This window comes from Planococcus citri, chromosome 1 (assembly GCF_950023065.1).
Source record: "Planococcus citri chromosome 1, ihPlaCitr1.1, whole genome shotgun sequence".
NCBI classification, from domain to species: domain Eukaryota; kingdom Metazoa; phylum Arthropoda; class Insecta; order Hemiptera; family Pseudococcidae; genus Planococcus; species Planococcus citri.
In genome coordinates this window covers 53,279,362-53,295,012 of record NC_088677.1, presented here as the reverse complement: position 1 = coordinate 53,295,012, position 15,651 = coordinate 53,279,362, and the positions used below count along the sequence as shown (strand labels likewise).

At 33.7% G+C, this 15,651-nt stretch overlaps 1 protein-coding gene across 8 annotated transcripts in view; it reads right to left on the bottom strand.

Annotated features, from left to right (window-relative positions):
• The window catches only part of raskol (Ras GTPase-activating protein raskol), a 191,084-nt gene that overhangs the window by 69,785 nt on the left and 105,648 nt on the right, over positions 1 to 15,651 (bottom strand). The window contains exons 1-2 of one of the 8 annotated variants that reach the window (XM_065346107.1): positions 11,369 to 11,528; positions 9,958 to 10,560 (exon numbers count right to left, since the gene is read on the bottom strand). The exons of 5 other annotated variants lie outside the window; for them this stretch is intronic. In XM_065346107.1, the coding sequence (XP_065202179.1) occupies positions 9,958 to 10,150 (193 nt within the window). In that variant the 5' untranslated portion in view covers positions 10,151 to 10,560; positions 11,369 to 11,528. Of the gene's footprint in view, positions 1 to 9,957; positions 10,937 to 11,368; positions 11,529 to 15,651 lie in introns of those variants that run through there. 2 more of the 8 variants (XM_065346108.1, XM_065346109.1) reach the window with 2 other exon arrangements.

The following is a 15,651-nucleotide window of genomic DNA, read 5'->3' as shown; positions in this document are numbered from 1 at the left end:
AATAAAGAAAAAGTTATTTTCGAACCCTAAAAAAAAACGCAATTTAGCGCGTATATCTTTTTCGCTCCCTTCTTTCGTGTCGAACTTAACGTGTATAATATCTTGTGTTTACATTATAATCAACAGATGCTATAAAATGCGGATATAATTCAACTTAGATTTTTTTTTATAGCGTTTAAATCGATTAAAACGTATACGTTTAGTGTACGTAGCTTACTATACAATGTAACAATATCTAACTCGTAAAAGTCCAAAAGTCTGGCTCGTTTTTGTTTTTTAAGTTCGAGATTTACGACTAGATTACGTGTTCGTTTTAACGAATTGGGAGGTGAATTTTATTGAATTTTTTATCGACAGTGCGTCAACTTACGTATAAGAAGAGAATTTCGTGAATTATTGTCGTTGAAATGCACGTTGCTGTTTTTCTGCATTGCGAGAAAAATTTATTCATTATTGGAGCAGGAAGGAGGGAGCGGTGAGAACCTAGTTCTAGAAAATTTAAAATAGTTGATTTTGTCAAATTTTATGACTTTTTTTGGACTACTGTAATTTTCAAAATGTTTCTGAAGACTTCAGAATTGCTTGAAACCACCTCCAGTTGAGTTGGCATGTTGAAAATATTAAGGTATAAAGTGAATTTTTGCTTCCCAATTCATTTTGTAAAATTTTGTGGAAATTTATACTTCCAAAAATTTAAACTAGATCCTCGCATCTCAAAATCAACCCATCAACGTCACTCATCCTACACCACTTAATTTTTATGCACCCTGTGTATAGTCTATAGCAATTTACTCGTACTCATCGAACTCAATTTGGGTTCATGACTCGAAAATCGTTCACCTGCGTGGTACGTTCTGTGAAAATACCTTCGTAATCATAACCCATATGCTCTCTCTCTGCCACCTGATTTATACCACAGCTCGTATTAACCATTTGTTACTCGTTTTTATCAACAATCTTCCAAATAGAACCCACGTCTGTATCAAAAATATCTTCGAAAATCGGCTCTTTTCTTTTTAATAACGAGCCACGATAATTTATACAACGAGCTCGTGTATCCGCACACGCACTTTGGAAAAAAAACTCATCACAATTTAAACTTTTCCCAACCATATGCTCGTTTGATTGGGTAACCCTCACATTTGGCTATTTCAGGTAACAAAATCATCCTTTCGCAGTACTCCTTATAATATACAGACCCTGTATAAAGAAGAATTTATCGGATCGTTTTGTGAATTAAATTATAATCTACTCTCTCGAGTCGAGTAAATCCAAACAGAATCGTTTTGTCGCCTGTATGTAGGTACATACAAGGTCCCTTAGCTCGCTTCTACCATACTAATACATCCTTCCTCGTTTGCATATTATTTACGAAGAATTTATAAAAATTTGCAAAAATTTTTCTTCTCTCGATATCGCCCTACGTTGACCTTGACAATAACTTTGATAATTAAGCTCGCTAGAGAATTTGAAATCTACACGCGAAGCTATATACGAGTACGAGTACTACAACGAGAGGATCTTCTAACATATTCTGTACACACTACATAGAACACACATGTTATGTTACGACGAAAATAATAAACACCTATCTAGTACCTATTCATTGACTCGTGTACTGTACATATTTGTACAATCACACGTAGGTGCACAATTGACCATCTTTGACTAATTTCGAAAACACACTGAAAGTACAAGCTGTAGCAGGTACTTTCCCCGTCATCATTAAAATCACTGCAGCGATGCCGACGACGACGACGACGATTCGTACTAATTAATCATCCAATTATTATTGTTATTTTTACAACAAAACTGCTCAGCCGATGTAATTATTGCATCTCGTATACTGCACAATACAAGTACAACTTCCTCATTGTTCACGCTTTGCCTGTCGTTAATTGGTGAATGCTCTGCTATTCGAGTCTGTATGTACAGGTCGATTGATTGATTGATTTTATAAATAAAATTAAACGAGTATAATGATGAGTACTTTTTCAAGTAATTAAATACACTTCGGCCGATTCTTCTTCCTTTGGCTTAAATGCCTCGTTGTGCATTTTTAGTGACTTTCGAAGGAGAAAAGAGAAAATTGTTCATTGATGTGATTTTTTTCCAGAAGATTATGGAGAATGGTTTCATGAGAAAATATTCGAACCGATAAGGGAAACTTTAGTCTAGAGGTATCTGTCTTTGATTTGAAAGGGATCAAGCTGCATGAAAATTTTAGTTGCAAAAATTGTTTGTTTTTAGCAAATTTTTGAAAATTCAAAGTTAATTATTTTCGATAACTTTATGCTTCTTTTATGCACTTATTTAAAAATATTTTATTTAGTACTAAACATTATGAAAGTTAGTTTTGAAGCAATATTCAACTCCCACAAACTATAAATTTCACCATTTTCGGTCATTCATTGATGGTCTGTAGGGTGATCTTAGCTTTCCCCAGAGGGCTTGCAAATTAATTAGAGCAGCTAAAAATCGAGTATTTTCAAGCGGACACCTTGTGAGTTTTTTTAAACAGCATATTTTCATAAGAAATAAGATTCAAAAATCAAAAATTTTCAGTTCGTGGAGAAATTCTGCATGCACGATTATTAGCTTCCCAAATCAATTTCTACGCATTCCCGAGAGTTTAAAAATAGTGCTAGAGGCTCCTGAATGATCCAAAACAGTTAAATTCGGTTCAGGGGTGTTGATAGTACAATATTTTTAGATTTTTGACCAATTTTAGAAAAATTCAAATTGAGTCCAATTTTTATGAAAAAATTGAAATTTGATAAAATCAAGATAAAAAGGTCAATCTTGGTTTACATTAAATCTAATTTTCAATCTCTCAAATCGATTAGTAGTGGTTTCGTGTCCTTTTTATGATAGTTTTTTCAAAAATGTAAAATCTTAAAATCAACACAAGGTCTAAAAAATACTTAAAACCATCACTAATTCAATCCATAGATCAAAAATACATTGGTAAGTCACTCGTACCTAAATCAAATTCTAGCTCTCCACTTCGATTTCATTAAATTTTGATCTTTTTCGTGGAAAATAAACAACGTTGAATTTTTAAAAATTCGTCAAAAATCGAAAAATGAAATTCAAAACTTGAAATTTGGCTTAGGTGATGTATTTTTGGATTTTCTTTAAAATTTTTTCTGAAGCAATTTTCATCTAATTTTAATTGAAAAACTGTTCTATTTTCTTTTGGGTGCTATTTAATTTTTGATCACTAATTAGAGTGCAAATGCAGAACATTACCCATAAAATATTTAAAAATTTTTCAAAAAAAATGTACAACACAATTTTTAAAAACTCCCTCCTCCTGGGACAACTTTTTGAAAATTCACCCGAAAAATTGAAAAAAATTTCGATTTTCTCAATTGCATTCTACTTTTTAGAAGCACCTTGTACATCCTCATCATATTTACCTTATGAAAATCATCTCAACAATCTCAAGCCTACTTCAGCTCATTTATTTCTCCATCAAATTAGTTGAAAAAACTCGCGTTTAACGACCGTTCAACGTATACCGTTATTTAAAAGGAATTATAAATTCAACACTCAATTAAAATGGCAAAACCTCGATAGCTCTTCGTTCCATTACGGTAATTATCGGTATTTCGATCCCCAAATATCTCGCTAAATATAAACACATACTTTGTAATTCACGAATATTGAAGAAAAAAAATCGAAAAATAGGGCGCACATATACCAATTCAAATAAGTAAACTATATTCGTGTTCGCGGTTCTTCAAATTAACAGCTACCTATATAGTATCCGCGGTTTCAAGTCGTGCACACCGGCTTGACTCACGTATTATTAAATTTGTTCCTTTACACTGTTATATTTCTGTAGGAAGCCCTATCCAGGCTCCAACAAATTTCTATACCAAACCTACTTATTTTAGATTCAATTAGCAAAACTGTTTACCAAAGTTCTTTTTGCCCCTTCACTGTTCAGGATGATTTTACTAATGAGAACTCGTTTGCTCAATTCGATTATACGTGGGTAGATATTAAAAACCATATTGAAAAACTTTTTTTCAAACAATTACCTCTTCAAATTTCAAGATAACTTTGAAGAATGGCAGTCACCTGATGGGACACCCTGTATACTTAATGTAGGTAAAAAAGGCAAAATCGAGAGGTGTTACAGCATTTATTATCTATTAATAAAACAAACACGTTGTAATTAATTTGTTATAAATTATACATTGTCATTTCAAGGACATCGAGCTATATATACATGGATACCCACAAATATTCCTTCAACTTGGACATGTCGAACGTGAAAATTTACACTTATATTTTTGACTTTCGGTGGCAAAAAACACCCAATTTTTAATATAATTATCTTGGCGTGGCGGTCGACCAAAAAGAAATCATCGCTGATGGCATCGAGTACCTATCAGTAGGTATCGGTACCTAATATGTACAGTCGAGATTAAATTACATGCTGGACCAATTGGCCATCGGGTTTGAAAAATACATCTCAACTCGAGCAAAGTCGCTCTCTTTCTCACTCCTTTACGCCATAATTCTTTTACTTGCTCGCGCTTCTACGTACCGAGGGAGCAAAGTACCGCGATATTTCCCCCATTCGAAGTTCATTTACATAAACGTGGAATATTTCAAATGAACCTACACATACGAGTACATATATGACTTCCGAACCATCTCTATGCGCAAAGCTATAGGCAAGGAGAAGGACCGATATTAAAAAACACAGATTATTATCTTACGCCGCGCCGCAGTCGCATCCAATACGCTTAATTATGAAACCATCCCACGTGTCAGTTTATGCGGCGCGCACAAATATGGAAACTATATCCTGGAAACATTATCACTAAAATTACACGACTATGTACATATTACTTTGGCGTGTATCTCGCTGCTTTGGCTGGAATTTTTTTCCCTTCTATTTTCATATGCAAACATTCAAAAGAGTAGGTACGTCAACGTGTAAGTATCCAGCACGTCACGAGATACCATCGTGATTAAAATTTCGCCTGTGTGTAGTCAATGAACAATGATGGAACATTAATGGCGTTTTTTCTCATTTTTACCCGTAGAAGGAAGGTGTGTGGTTTAATTAGACGATAATTTTTAAATTTTAATCTCTGCTGCAGAGTTTTAGCCGGGATTTAAAATAGAATTCAATTTAGGGGCGGGGTAAGATGAAATAGTCGGGTCATACTAAAACACTACATACCACGTGTGGAATCTTTCACCGAAACAAACCTCTCTCCCTAACCTGAGAAGAGATGATTTAGGGAAATATAATTTTGTTCCCTTTGGTTTCCATTAAAACTGAAAAAAGGTGACAAACTCAACAGAGTAAATTATTATGTACTTTAAAAAAATCCTGTTAAAAATTTTCGGGTTAGGTATATTTTTTTCGAATTTTCAAAAATTTTCATTGCTTCTTTCAGGTTGGCTTGAGTTGAGATACATACAAAAAAAGATAGAAAAACGAAGTCAAAAACAGTTTAGTGAAAAACTCTCGCCCCAAACTTGACTTTGAAGTAGATAATCCTCTCCCATTCTTTTTACATCAGCCTAAAAATTTTCAAATTTTTGGATTATATCATCTTTTTAAAAAAATCAAAATTTAATCAAATTGAAGTAAAAAATTGACATTTGATTCCTACACTATTTTTAACCATACAAATCAATCGGTGACGAATTTGGGCCGTTTTTAAGCCTTCGGCGAACTTCAATAAATCAATTTTAAAAGTACATATTAAAATTAGAAATCCAAAAATCTGCAGGAGGCTTCAAAACAACTCAAAATCGCCACCAGTTTTTTAGGAGGCCGAAATAAAATACGAACCAAATTTAAACTTATAATCTCATTTTCTTAAAATTTTATTTTTTGATCGGAAAAGATCAAAATTCGAATTTCAAAAACTACAAAAAATCGAAAAGTGAAATTGAGCATTTGAATATTTTTTTCCAAAAGAAATGTAATCGGACTTCAACTTTACTAATGGAAATTTCAATGTCCCATGGTTCAGTTCTTTGAATTTCTTTTGTAGGATGCTCGATTGACCCAGAAAATGGATTTTCACCGATGAAAAAATTGGGAAAAATTTTCAAATTTTAAATTTATCTTATCGAAAAACCTCACGAGATACATTTTTTTTCATTATTTCCCTTGAAATCAACTTTAAAAATCTTGCAAGATTTACATTTTTCCAGTAAAAATTGAAGCAGGATTTTCAACATCCAGAATGGCGTAAGTAGAATTTTTTCTAGTTAAATTTTTATACATTTACGTAGATTCGCCCATCACTCTGCCACGCTACAACAAATAATCAAATTTCAACTTCTCTCCGAAGGTTCTCAATAATTACCCTGTTCACCTGTTCCATGGCACACTCCTCTAAATTACAATAACGCCACTCGTATAATATGAGCTCAAATACACATAGTATAAAGTGTATCTTTGACCTAGAACCACTGCAGGTATAAAATTCACAGGTCACTGCCACAAAAAGAAAAAAATTTCGGTCAATGAACAAAATAACAGCTCGTTACAGAACAAACGTAACTCAACTGGCAGCCCATCGAATGCATCAATTATCGTGTATTTTTTTCTTCTTTTTTATTTCATTTCATCTGCACAAAGGCAAAGCAAGATGCGGGTTCTAGTGTTGTTAATCAACGATAGCGTACATAATTAACTACATAATATGTATACATGGAACAATGTGATTTATAAATATCTCTTCAATACGTACGAAGACGAACGATTGTGAAGACTTGAGCTGAGTATGCCAGATACAGAGAGTCTCTCTTATATAACCCAGCAAGATAGTACTTTGGACCTGGTAGTCATAAAGCAACTACTATATACATAAATTATTAACGTGAAATCGATATCATTCAATTACGATCACCACAGACCGGCAGTTTAATTTATATGCTTGTAATAATCACCTATACATACGTATAGTACGAAAATCGCCTTCAGCGCGACCGCTATGGTTTTAAATCATCTCAGTAGGTATAGATACATAAAAGTACAGCGATGTGTACTAAGTCAAGATCAAGGCTACACAAGGTGTACTTCTGAACTTCTTCATGTAAACTTTTCTGAACAACTTACAATAATAATCTTATTTTTTTTATGATCGAGTGCAACAATCAAATTCAAAATTTCTGTAAAAATCCGGTCGGACCGCCCGACAAGGTATAAAAAAAATCCCAACATAAATACCTAAACGTAACAAACAAACAGAATGAAAACGAAACCTTCCGACCATTACTGCTTAAATTCTGCAGACAACTTCCCTATGATTACATGTTTTCAAAAAATTTCCTAGATACTCGATAAAAGTGATGAGAACATGAAGTTGAACCTTGTCAATTTCATCATAATTATCATGTATTTTTTTGAAACTACCTATTTTCAAATTTAGGAATTGTGAGCTTATACATAATATGATGTATGTATGTAGGTACCATATGAGCGTAGTTGATGGAAATGATAACTGATTTTGTAAAGAAAGTCGATTTCGAAGGAAATATAAATTTTTTAGAGGGTTGATAATTTCGAGTATGTACCCATTCACAAAACAATGATACAAGGTCAATGTCGATTTTTATGAGCTCACAACGCACGCAGGCGTATTTGAAAAAAAAAAACTTCAAAACTATACGTCGCTGTATGTGTACATGTGTTTAATGAACGTTCGTTGACGTTTTCGAATTTTAAGTGTCATACATTTATACGAGTACAATACATTATTAAACCGAAAAACTCGATTTGTTTACGAGAATGATGTCATTTTAAAATAACGCGTATGTGTGCGGTTTGAGGGGGGATGATGAGGCCTTATGCATCAAGTACGAGAAGTAATCCAAATTTAGAATCGTCTCGATGTTCGATGTACTTTTATTAATTTTATCCATTCGGTTGAAAAAGTTTTCAGATAATGCGATGGAAGCTAGGAAATCGACTTCGAATAGAGTCTTTAATTTTATTGCGGAAAAGCATAAATAAAACACTGATTTTTATTTTTTTTTAAAAATCACTATGCATACGACGAGTAGAAGGATGAAATATGCACTAAAAAATGCTCGTCTCATCGATTTTCACCACTTACCCTCCTCTCTGGCCTCTCCTTCCCTCAAAGTGTTTCCATTTTTATATGTACAACGAAAAACAAACGATAATTCAATTGGATTTGATTTTAAACAATTTTGAAAAAAAAAAAAACGTTTTTAGGAGTTTTTATTTTCAACTGAAAAATTCAGTCTTTTTGAGGCTAATACAGATCTAACGCAGGAATTTTGTAACAATGAGTAGGTGTCTTGCAGTAGTAACGTTATGACTCCTATGAGGGACTCCGTGCAAAAAATTACTACACGTAATCAAAACTGAAAAAAGATTTGTGTTTTAAGACCATAATTGACCACATGTTTAGCAAGTAAAAAATATATTCGTATGTAGTTCAAAACCGGTCTCATTTTAATGCTCGTATTTTCTGATAGATTTTTCAATTTCCTTTCAATAAATATCTGAAGTTTAATCATTAAAAAAATCATACTTGTACAATTTCTATTCTCTAAATGGAAATTGAGTTGAAAAGTCCTTCATTTTTTTATTTTCAAAAAATAGAATATTATGTGAATTTTAACATTTTTACACACTGTGCTATAGCTCACTATTTGAATTTCGATTCAATTACATATATCTCCACCCCCACCTCCCTCCCCTCCACTCTTTTCCACACCTCTCCTCATTCTGTATAAATGGAAAAATAATGTTCCATCGTCTCAAAATAGTCTTCTTTTCAAAAAAAATATTATAATGCACTGAACATTTTTAGCTCTTCTCATCTTTGTACAAATAAAATGAAAGAAGAGTTACGGAAGGAATTTTAAGTAGAGGTTTTTCCTCTGACCACTAGACCAGTTATCCATTAATCTTGATGATGGGGAAGGGGTCCAATGCTTTGAGAAAATAAGTACGAGGTATTTATCATACTTTAATCTGAATTATTCTTAAAGGTTGATACATAAAATACATACTTTCAATTTCTGCCTGGAGAAATTCATTTTAAACTTTCAAGTCTTCAAACACAATTATTTTCATCAATTCACAGACACATATTTCAATTTTCTTTGCCAGAAATGCGTCGAAATGGAACTACTTGGAGGAGGAGGAGGAGGAGGAAGAGGAGGAGGGAGAGGAGCAGGAAAGGTGGAGTGAAAAAATATTGAACTGCAAACCTTAGTTTTATCATTTTTTTTTCATGTTTTTTTTTTCTATTCAACAGAAAAGTCTTTATTGTAGATTTTTCTAATTCATAATCATGAGAATTTGACATCGGAATTTCCTTCAACTCCTCCTCCTCATCCTTCACACACAAAAAAAAATCATCATTTTTGTGCCATATTTACCATTTTAGATTTTTTTTTCCGCCAAAATAAGTATGTACAGGAGCTCTTTAGGCATTTTCTCAAGATTAGAAGGGAATTAAACAATGAAAAGGCAAATTGAATAAAAACTTGAAAATGAGGAGCTTGTTTGGGAATATTGAAAGTTTGACAAAATCTTGGACGATTGATTGAAAATCAAGAAAATGAAAAAATTTTAGGTCGCACACAATCTTTTAAAAATCTTACTTTACTTAGTTCATTGTTTAAATAATGAGAAATTCTAGTGATTTTTGATCAGTAAGCAGTTGAGCTCACTCAATTTTAGCAGCTTTTGAGTTAATTATTGAAAAAAACGTTTTAGGTCCCTACGTATCACCTTTGTCCAAATTAAAGCCCAAAGAGGGGGTATCAAAACATCACTTTGAATGAAGTATCGCAAATAAAATATCAAAAAGTTCATCATATGGTCAACTCAATCATTCCCAAAATTATCTACCTGACTAACTCTAATTTTTTTTCATAAACTCTTTAATTACACGTAGGTTAGGTATACACGCAAAAAAATCAACATACCTATAAAAACCGAACCATCATACTCGTCCGGGCTCGGAGCGCCTCTAAGGCAGGACGGAAATCCTCTACTGAATCTTCTCAATGTACCGGATGAGCTAGTACTCTCGGTTGAAATAAAGCTACCACTATAGTACGCCAAAGAATTCAAATCTGCTACACAATCCGGAGGCAGCGATAATGAGACAGCCATCATACGCGTAAATCCCCACAATTCCAGTTACACTCGGCTAGCCGCTTGTTTATTCTTCATATGTCGCCAAACCGAAGAAGCCGAACCAAAATAGTACGTACGAGTACAAATTACCACCGTCGAGAAGGGTCCAACAAAAGATTGCACCAACCGGATACTAGACGTTTTGCTTTCAACTTCCGAATCATTTATAACAAATACCTACTTAGGTATAGGTAAGGTATAAAGGCGACGAAGGACGGTAAAGCACACGAAGACTAAGTATCAGATTCCAACCAGTTTTTCTTAGACTTGTGAAGCAGATGTTAGCAAATTGTCAGCACACTTCTGACTTCCACCAGGGAGGCATTTTTTCAAATGAAAAGATATAACGTATCACATCAACGATCAACCCACACAACAACACGATCACTCTGCGATTGAAAAAAGTTCAAATTAATAACTTGCGTATATTTTTGAGAATTTTGATTTTCTCGACTCCGAATTTTTCAATATAATGGAACATTTTTTCCCAAACATATTAAAATAGAACCTATTTGAAGAGTCAATACAAAACCTATAGATTAATTATATATACGAGCTTCCCTGTACAAATAGGCAGGTACCCTAAACCTTGACCAAAATGCATTTAAATTGGGTCATAAGCGACGCTTCGCAGGAAAAACTACGATTAGCGAGAATTAGAATTCTAACGAGAAAATATCATCGCTTCTTCGACGGTTTTTTACACATCTTTGTACACTTCACAACCAACTTGAAATACAGTATACTCACAGACTGACGACAGTCAATTAATTTTTTATTACAATTTTTAACCTTGAATGAATATTTTACGCTCAAATGGTCACCGATTCTATAGATTTAATTTATGCACGATCGTATCGGATAATTTTTCAGCCTTTATTTTCTTATTATTACGCGAGCAAAGCACACGGTAATATTCGAAAATTACAGTTTACCTATAATAATAATAATAATAACCATAACTGACCTCTGAGTACCCCCCCCCCACTCCTCTCCATCTAGTACTAGGAATATCTGAAACGTCGATCAAATAGGTACCTAATTTCTAAGGAACGAGTAACTAAACACACTAGATTATTTTTCGAGCAAAAGTAAAATAGAACCCCCCCCCCCCCTTGGAACCACGTCTCAAAAAAATCGAAGTGAGTCGAGAAAATATAAACTCAAAAATTTACTTCGAACGGGTCGGAAACTTACAAAAAAAAAACTCAACAATTCGAAACTAATTACCCGAGTTGAAAAAAATGAAATTACGATGAAACAATACGTAAAAAAAAACAACGAAACAGACGCACGCGAGGATTAACAAAAAACCACAACACCAAACCGTCTCATTCGAGTTATTATTTTTATCAAAACGCGTTGATTGGCAACCGAAAGTTGACTCAACTAAACAGTTGTGAAAAACGCAGGGTTACCAATGTCGCCGACCTGAATATTCTGGTAACACTGCCTGCGAGTGTTCTATTTCTGTTGTCAATGGTTTTATGACGATAAAACGAGACCAAGGAGTAGAATTTTAATTCGACTTTTGCCAGGAACGTAAATTTAACTAGGAATAGAAAGGTTAGAATGGAAAAACAAAAAAAAATTACTGGAATCGCATCGTTTGAATCAAACAAAAATTAAATACTAACCTATTTCAAAACCATTATTTACACCACAATTTTTTTTAAAGTATTTCTATTAGGTACTTAATTTTAGAAACAAATCTTTAAAATTTTGAGGAACAGTGAAACTCTTCCCATTCTACGTTTTTAAAAACTAAGATTCTAAAGCTGAAAAATTCATCATAAATGCAGCAGAAAAATTGAACTCTCGAATGATGAACCATTGAAATTTGAAATATACATACCTACTTCTCAACACTCGTTTTTTCAATTTTTATTCCACGAAAAACTACTTATGTAATTTGTATTTTATTTCCTACATTTTGGAAAAGAAAAATTTCCATTAAAATTAGAAGACAACCTATGTTCAAAATATTCATAAATTAATGAATATTTTAGCTCATGGACATTTTCTTACAGTTTTCCCATGAATGAAACAAAATCGTCACACATATTGCTAAGTTTAATCAAAATTCAAAATATCAAAAAATGTTTATTTTCATTATTACCTACCTTCTTCTTTTAGCCAAAAATTTTGAAAAAAATAGCAATTTTTCGCAATTTTCCCCTACATTTTATTAATTTTTTTAGATAAGTATTCAAAACACAAATATTCTTCTTCCTAAACCATCCCTGCGAAAATATTCTCAGACATAATCAAATCTCGACTATAGCTGCGATGAAAAATAGCTCACTAGCCCCAGATAATTTAATGTCCTGCCAAAGTAAACTTTGTGCATTATCATTCGACGATTTTATTCACCACTCTTCGTCTCCTCGCTTCTCAACTTGAAATCTTAAATACAAAAATATCAATGGTTTTATTTGTGGCTTGTTATTGTTTAATTTTAGATACTTTACGTAGGTCTAGGGTCTAGGTACCTTCGTGCACGTGATTTTAATGTTTCACTTCCGAGACGACGACGTAACGACATTCATTTATCAGCCACGAGACGCCTTATGATTATCATTTCAGTTTAATCGTGATTTCGAAGGGTAAACTAAACTACATAAACCCACCCAATGAAGTGTCCAACTGTCTGTCATTCATAATCATTCATCATTATGTTAATTTGAAATACTGATAGGCAGAAAACCTAGCAAACAGGGGCAGTTGAGGTTTCTTTTGCTGGGAATTACATATTTAGAAAATTGAAAAAAAAATATAGGAAAATGCAAGGCAGAAGCAGAAAAAAAGTGACCTCAAAATACCTGATAAAATACTCTAAATTTCAGCATTGTTTCAGTATTACTTCAGTATTGAAGGAATTAACACACAGTGAATAGATACATAAAACGTTAGAAATGCATGGCCCTTGATCCAAATTTGGTTGAAATGAAAATGACCCATCAAGCACTAGTAACGTCTTGACTCCTCCTCGCTCATTCTTTCCCAAAATATCGAGTCCTCTACTCTCAAAATTTCAAAAGCAATATTTTCATTTGGAGAGAAAAGGAAGAGGTAAGGAACTTTTGAAATTTTCACAGATTGCAGTTGGAATGTGCGTGAGTTTTTCCTAAAAACAAGTCTTCATTTCAAATTTTTTATTCGAGGAAACCTCAAAAAAAAGAAAATTGGAAAAGTGAATAACAGAGACACATAAACCTTAACTTATCACACATTTTGAATGATTTTTTCCATCCAATTTGGTCAACGAATGGAAGAGAGGAAGAATGAAATACCATAAGATCATTATGTAAATGTATAGATGCTTGACTGTAAAATTGAACAGAGATGTAAGTAAAGTACGAAGACAGACTTCAGGTTTTGCTACCACAAGCTACAAAAGTATTCAACTCGACTAAATGTAGAAAATTAAATCATTACGAATGCTTAAAATTGACATCTGTCAGATGATGATATATTTTCACTCGCAAAAATATACGTTTTGATAATCAAACGACTTTCATTGCTACCGGTATTCGACCGAGCCCGAGTGAATAATTTTGTTTGACGAGGCTCGATAGTCGATATGCATGATATTATGTTCTCTATGTGCGTATTAATTACCAACACCTTACTCATTTTTTTCCTTTTTTTTTTTTGCATAACAATTAGCTTTAGAGTCGTCGATACTGTTAACCAATTACCATTCAACTTTCTAGTATACTTTTTACTTTCTCGCATATTTGAAGAACGTACGGTATATACTCGTATGAGTAGTCTGTTGTCGTCATATTCGTATTCGCATTCGCATCTGCAGCGTGTAAAATGTTGTTGTTTGAGTATACTAAGTACACAGAGTACAGCACACATACTTAACCCGTCCTCCCAGAGTTCATTTGTCGATTACGTTAACTTTCTATGTGTGTAGGTACCCATATGGGGGTTATTCGTTCATTACAGTAATTATAATGGTCGATTTACGCGGCTACGCGCACGTTACATGTAAGTACGAGAACGAAATCGCTGATGCAACAGGCACAGGCTCGTTATGGTGTTTACCATAACATCGAAACCGGCTGCTCAACGCGCTCAGCATCGCGCTGTAAAAATGTAAAAATTAGATCTACAATTTTTTTGCTACCATAACATCGTTTTAGGAACCACATGTACCACAAATGAGCACCGATGCGACGATTTCGTAAAAATAAAGAACCTACCGTAACAAATCAAGCAAACAAAGCAAAAAAGCAAAGCTGACTTTCGTAATTTTACAACCGCAACTAGCAATACAGTCACCGGTGCGGCGACGAGAAATTCCCACATTTTAATTGATTTCGTTACTAATTAAATCAATTATACGAACGCATTCTGCGCATCGAGCTCTATGAACTGTTCGGCGCTTCGAGGTACAGTTAGAGTTGACCTTCATTTCTCAGCTACTCGACTCGACTCATTGAGATTTTTCTCACTGTGTGATTCGTTTAATTGCACAACTCCGAGCCACTAGCACATGGAAATATCAAATAAAATCGCAGAGAAAAGGAACGAAGTGTCAACATGAAAAATTCACAGTCAAACAGTGCAGTGAGAGAATTGAAAAAAAAATCAAATATCCGCCAAAACCAGGTTCGGACGATAACAATTTAACAAGTTCAGTCAAGGTACCAGCATTTTTCTTGCTTTTTTTTTTGGGGGGGGGGGATTTTTGAAAATCAAATTTGGGGCAAAAATAAGGAAAAATTAAAATTTTACAAAATTGACGTAGAAAGCTGAAATTTGACATCTTATTTTTGTCCCAACCGTTTTGAGCAGTTCAAGAGCCGCAACCCACAAAAATTTGAAATATAATACATTATACAGCTATAAACCCGATAACACTGATTTTGGGAGATTTGTGTGTAATTGGTCTCCATGGGGTAACAACACTTTTTGGGAGACTGGAATTTTCAAAAAATTGCTGGACGATCCAAAACAGCTTGAAACCATCGTCCATTCAGCATGTTAAAAATAGGAGCATGAGCTGAATTTCAGATTTTTTCTGTCAAAAGTCGCAGGTACAGTGAATTGTTTTACGGTTCTGAATTGGCAGAAACCAATTTTGGAAAAATGGTGTGTAATCGGTCAAGCAGACCACTAACAAGTACCAATTGCGTTTATATGTGCTAAAGTTAATTCGCAAGCTTTTAATGGTACCTACTTCTTGAAAATCTGGAATTCCCAAAATACAGCTGGAGGTGACAAACCTCAAATCGACTTAGCGGGTCGAAATTTGGGTAGGTAGGTAGTAGGATTCTACCTACTTATAAAGTAATCTTAGCTTTCCAACTTCATTGTGTACCAAAACTATGCTGGAGGCTCCAGAACTACTCAAAACAATTCGAAACAGTTTCCAATCGATTTGGGGAGTCGAAAATAAGCCACATACTAAATTTCAATTTTCTAGGTTAATTTTGTAACATTTTGTTTGACCCAGATTTGATTTT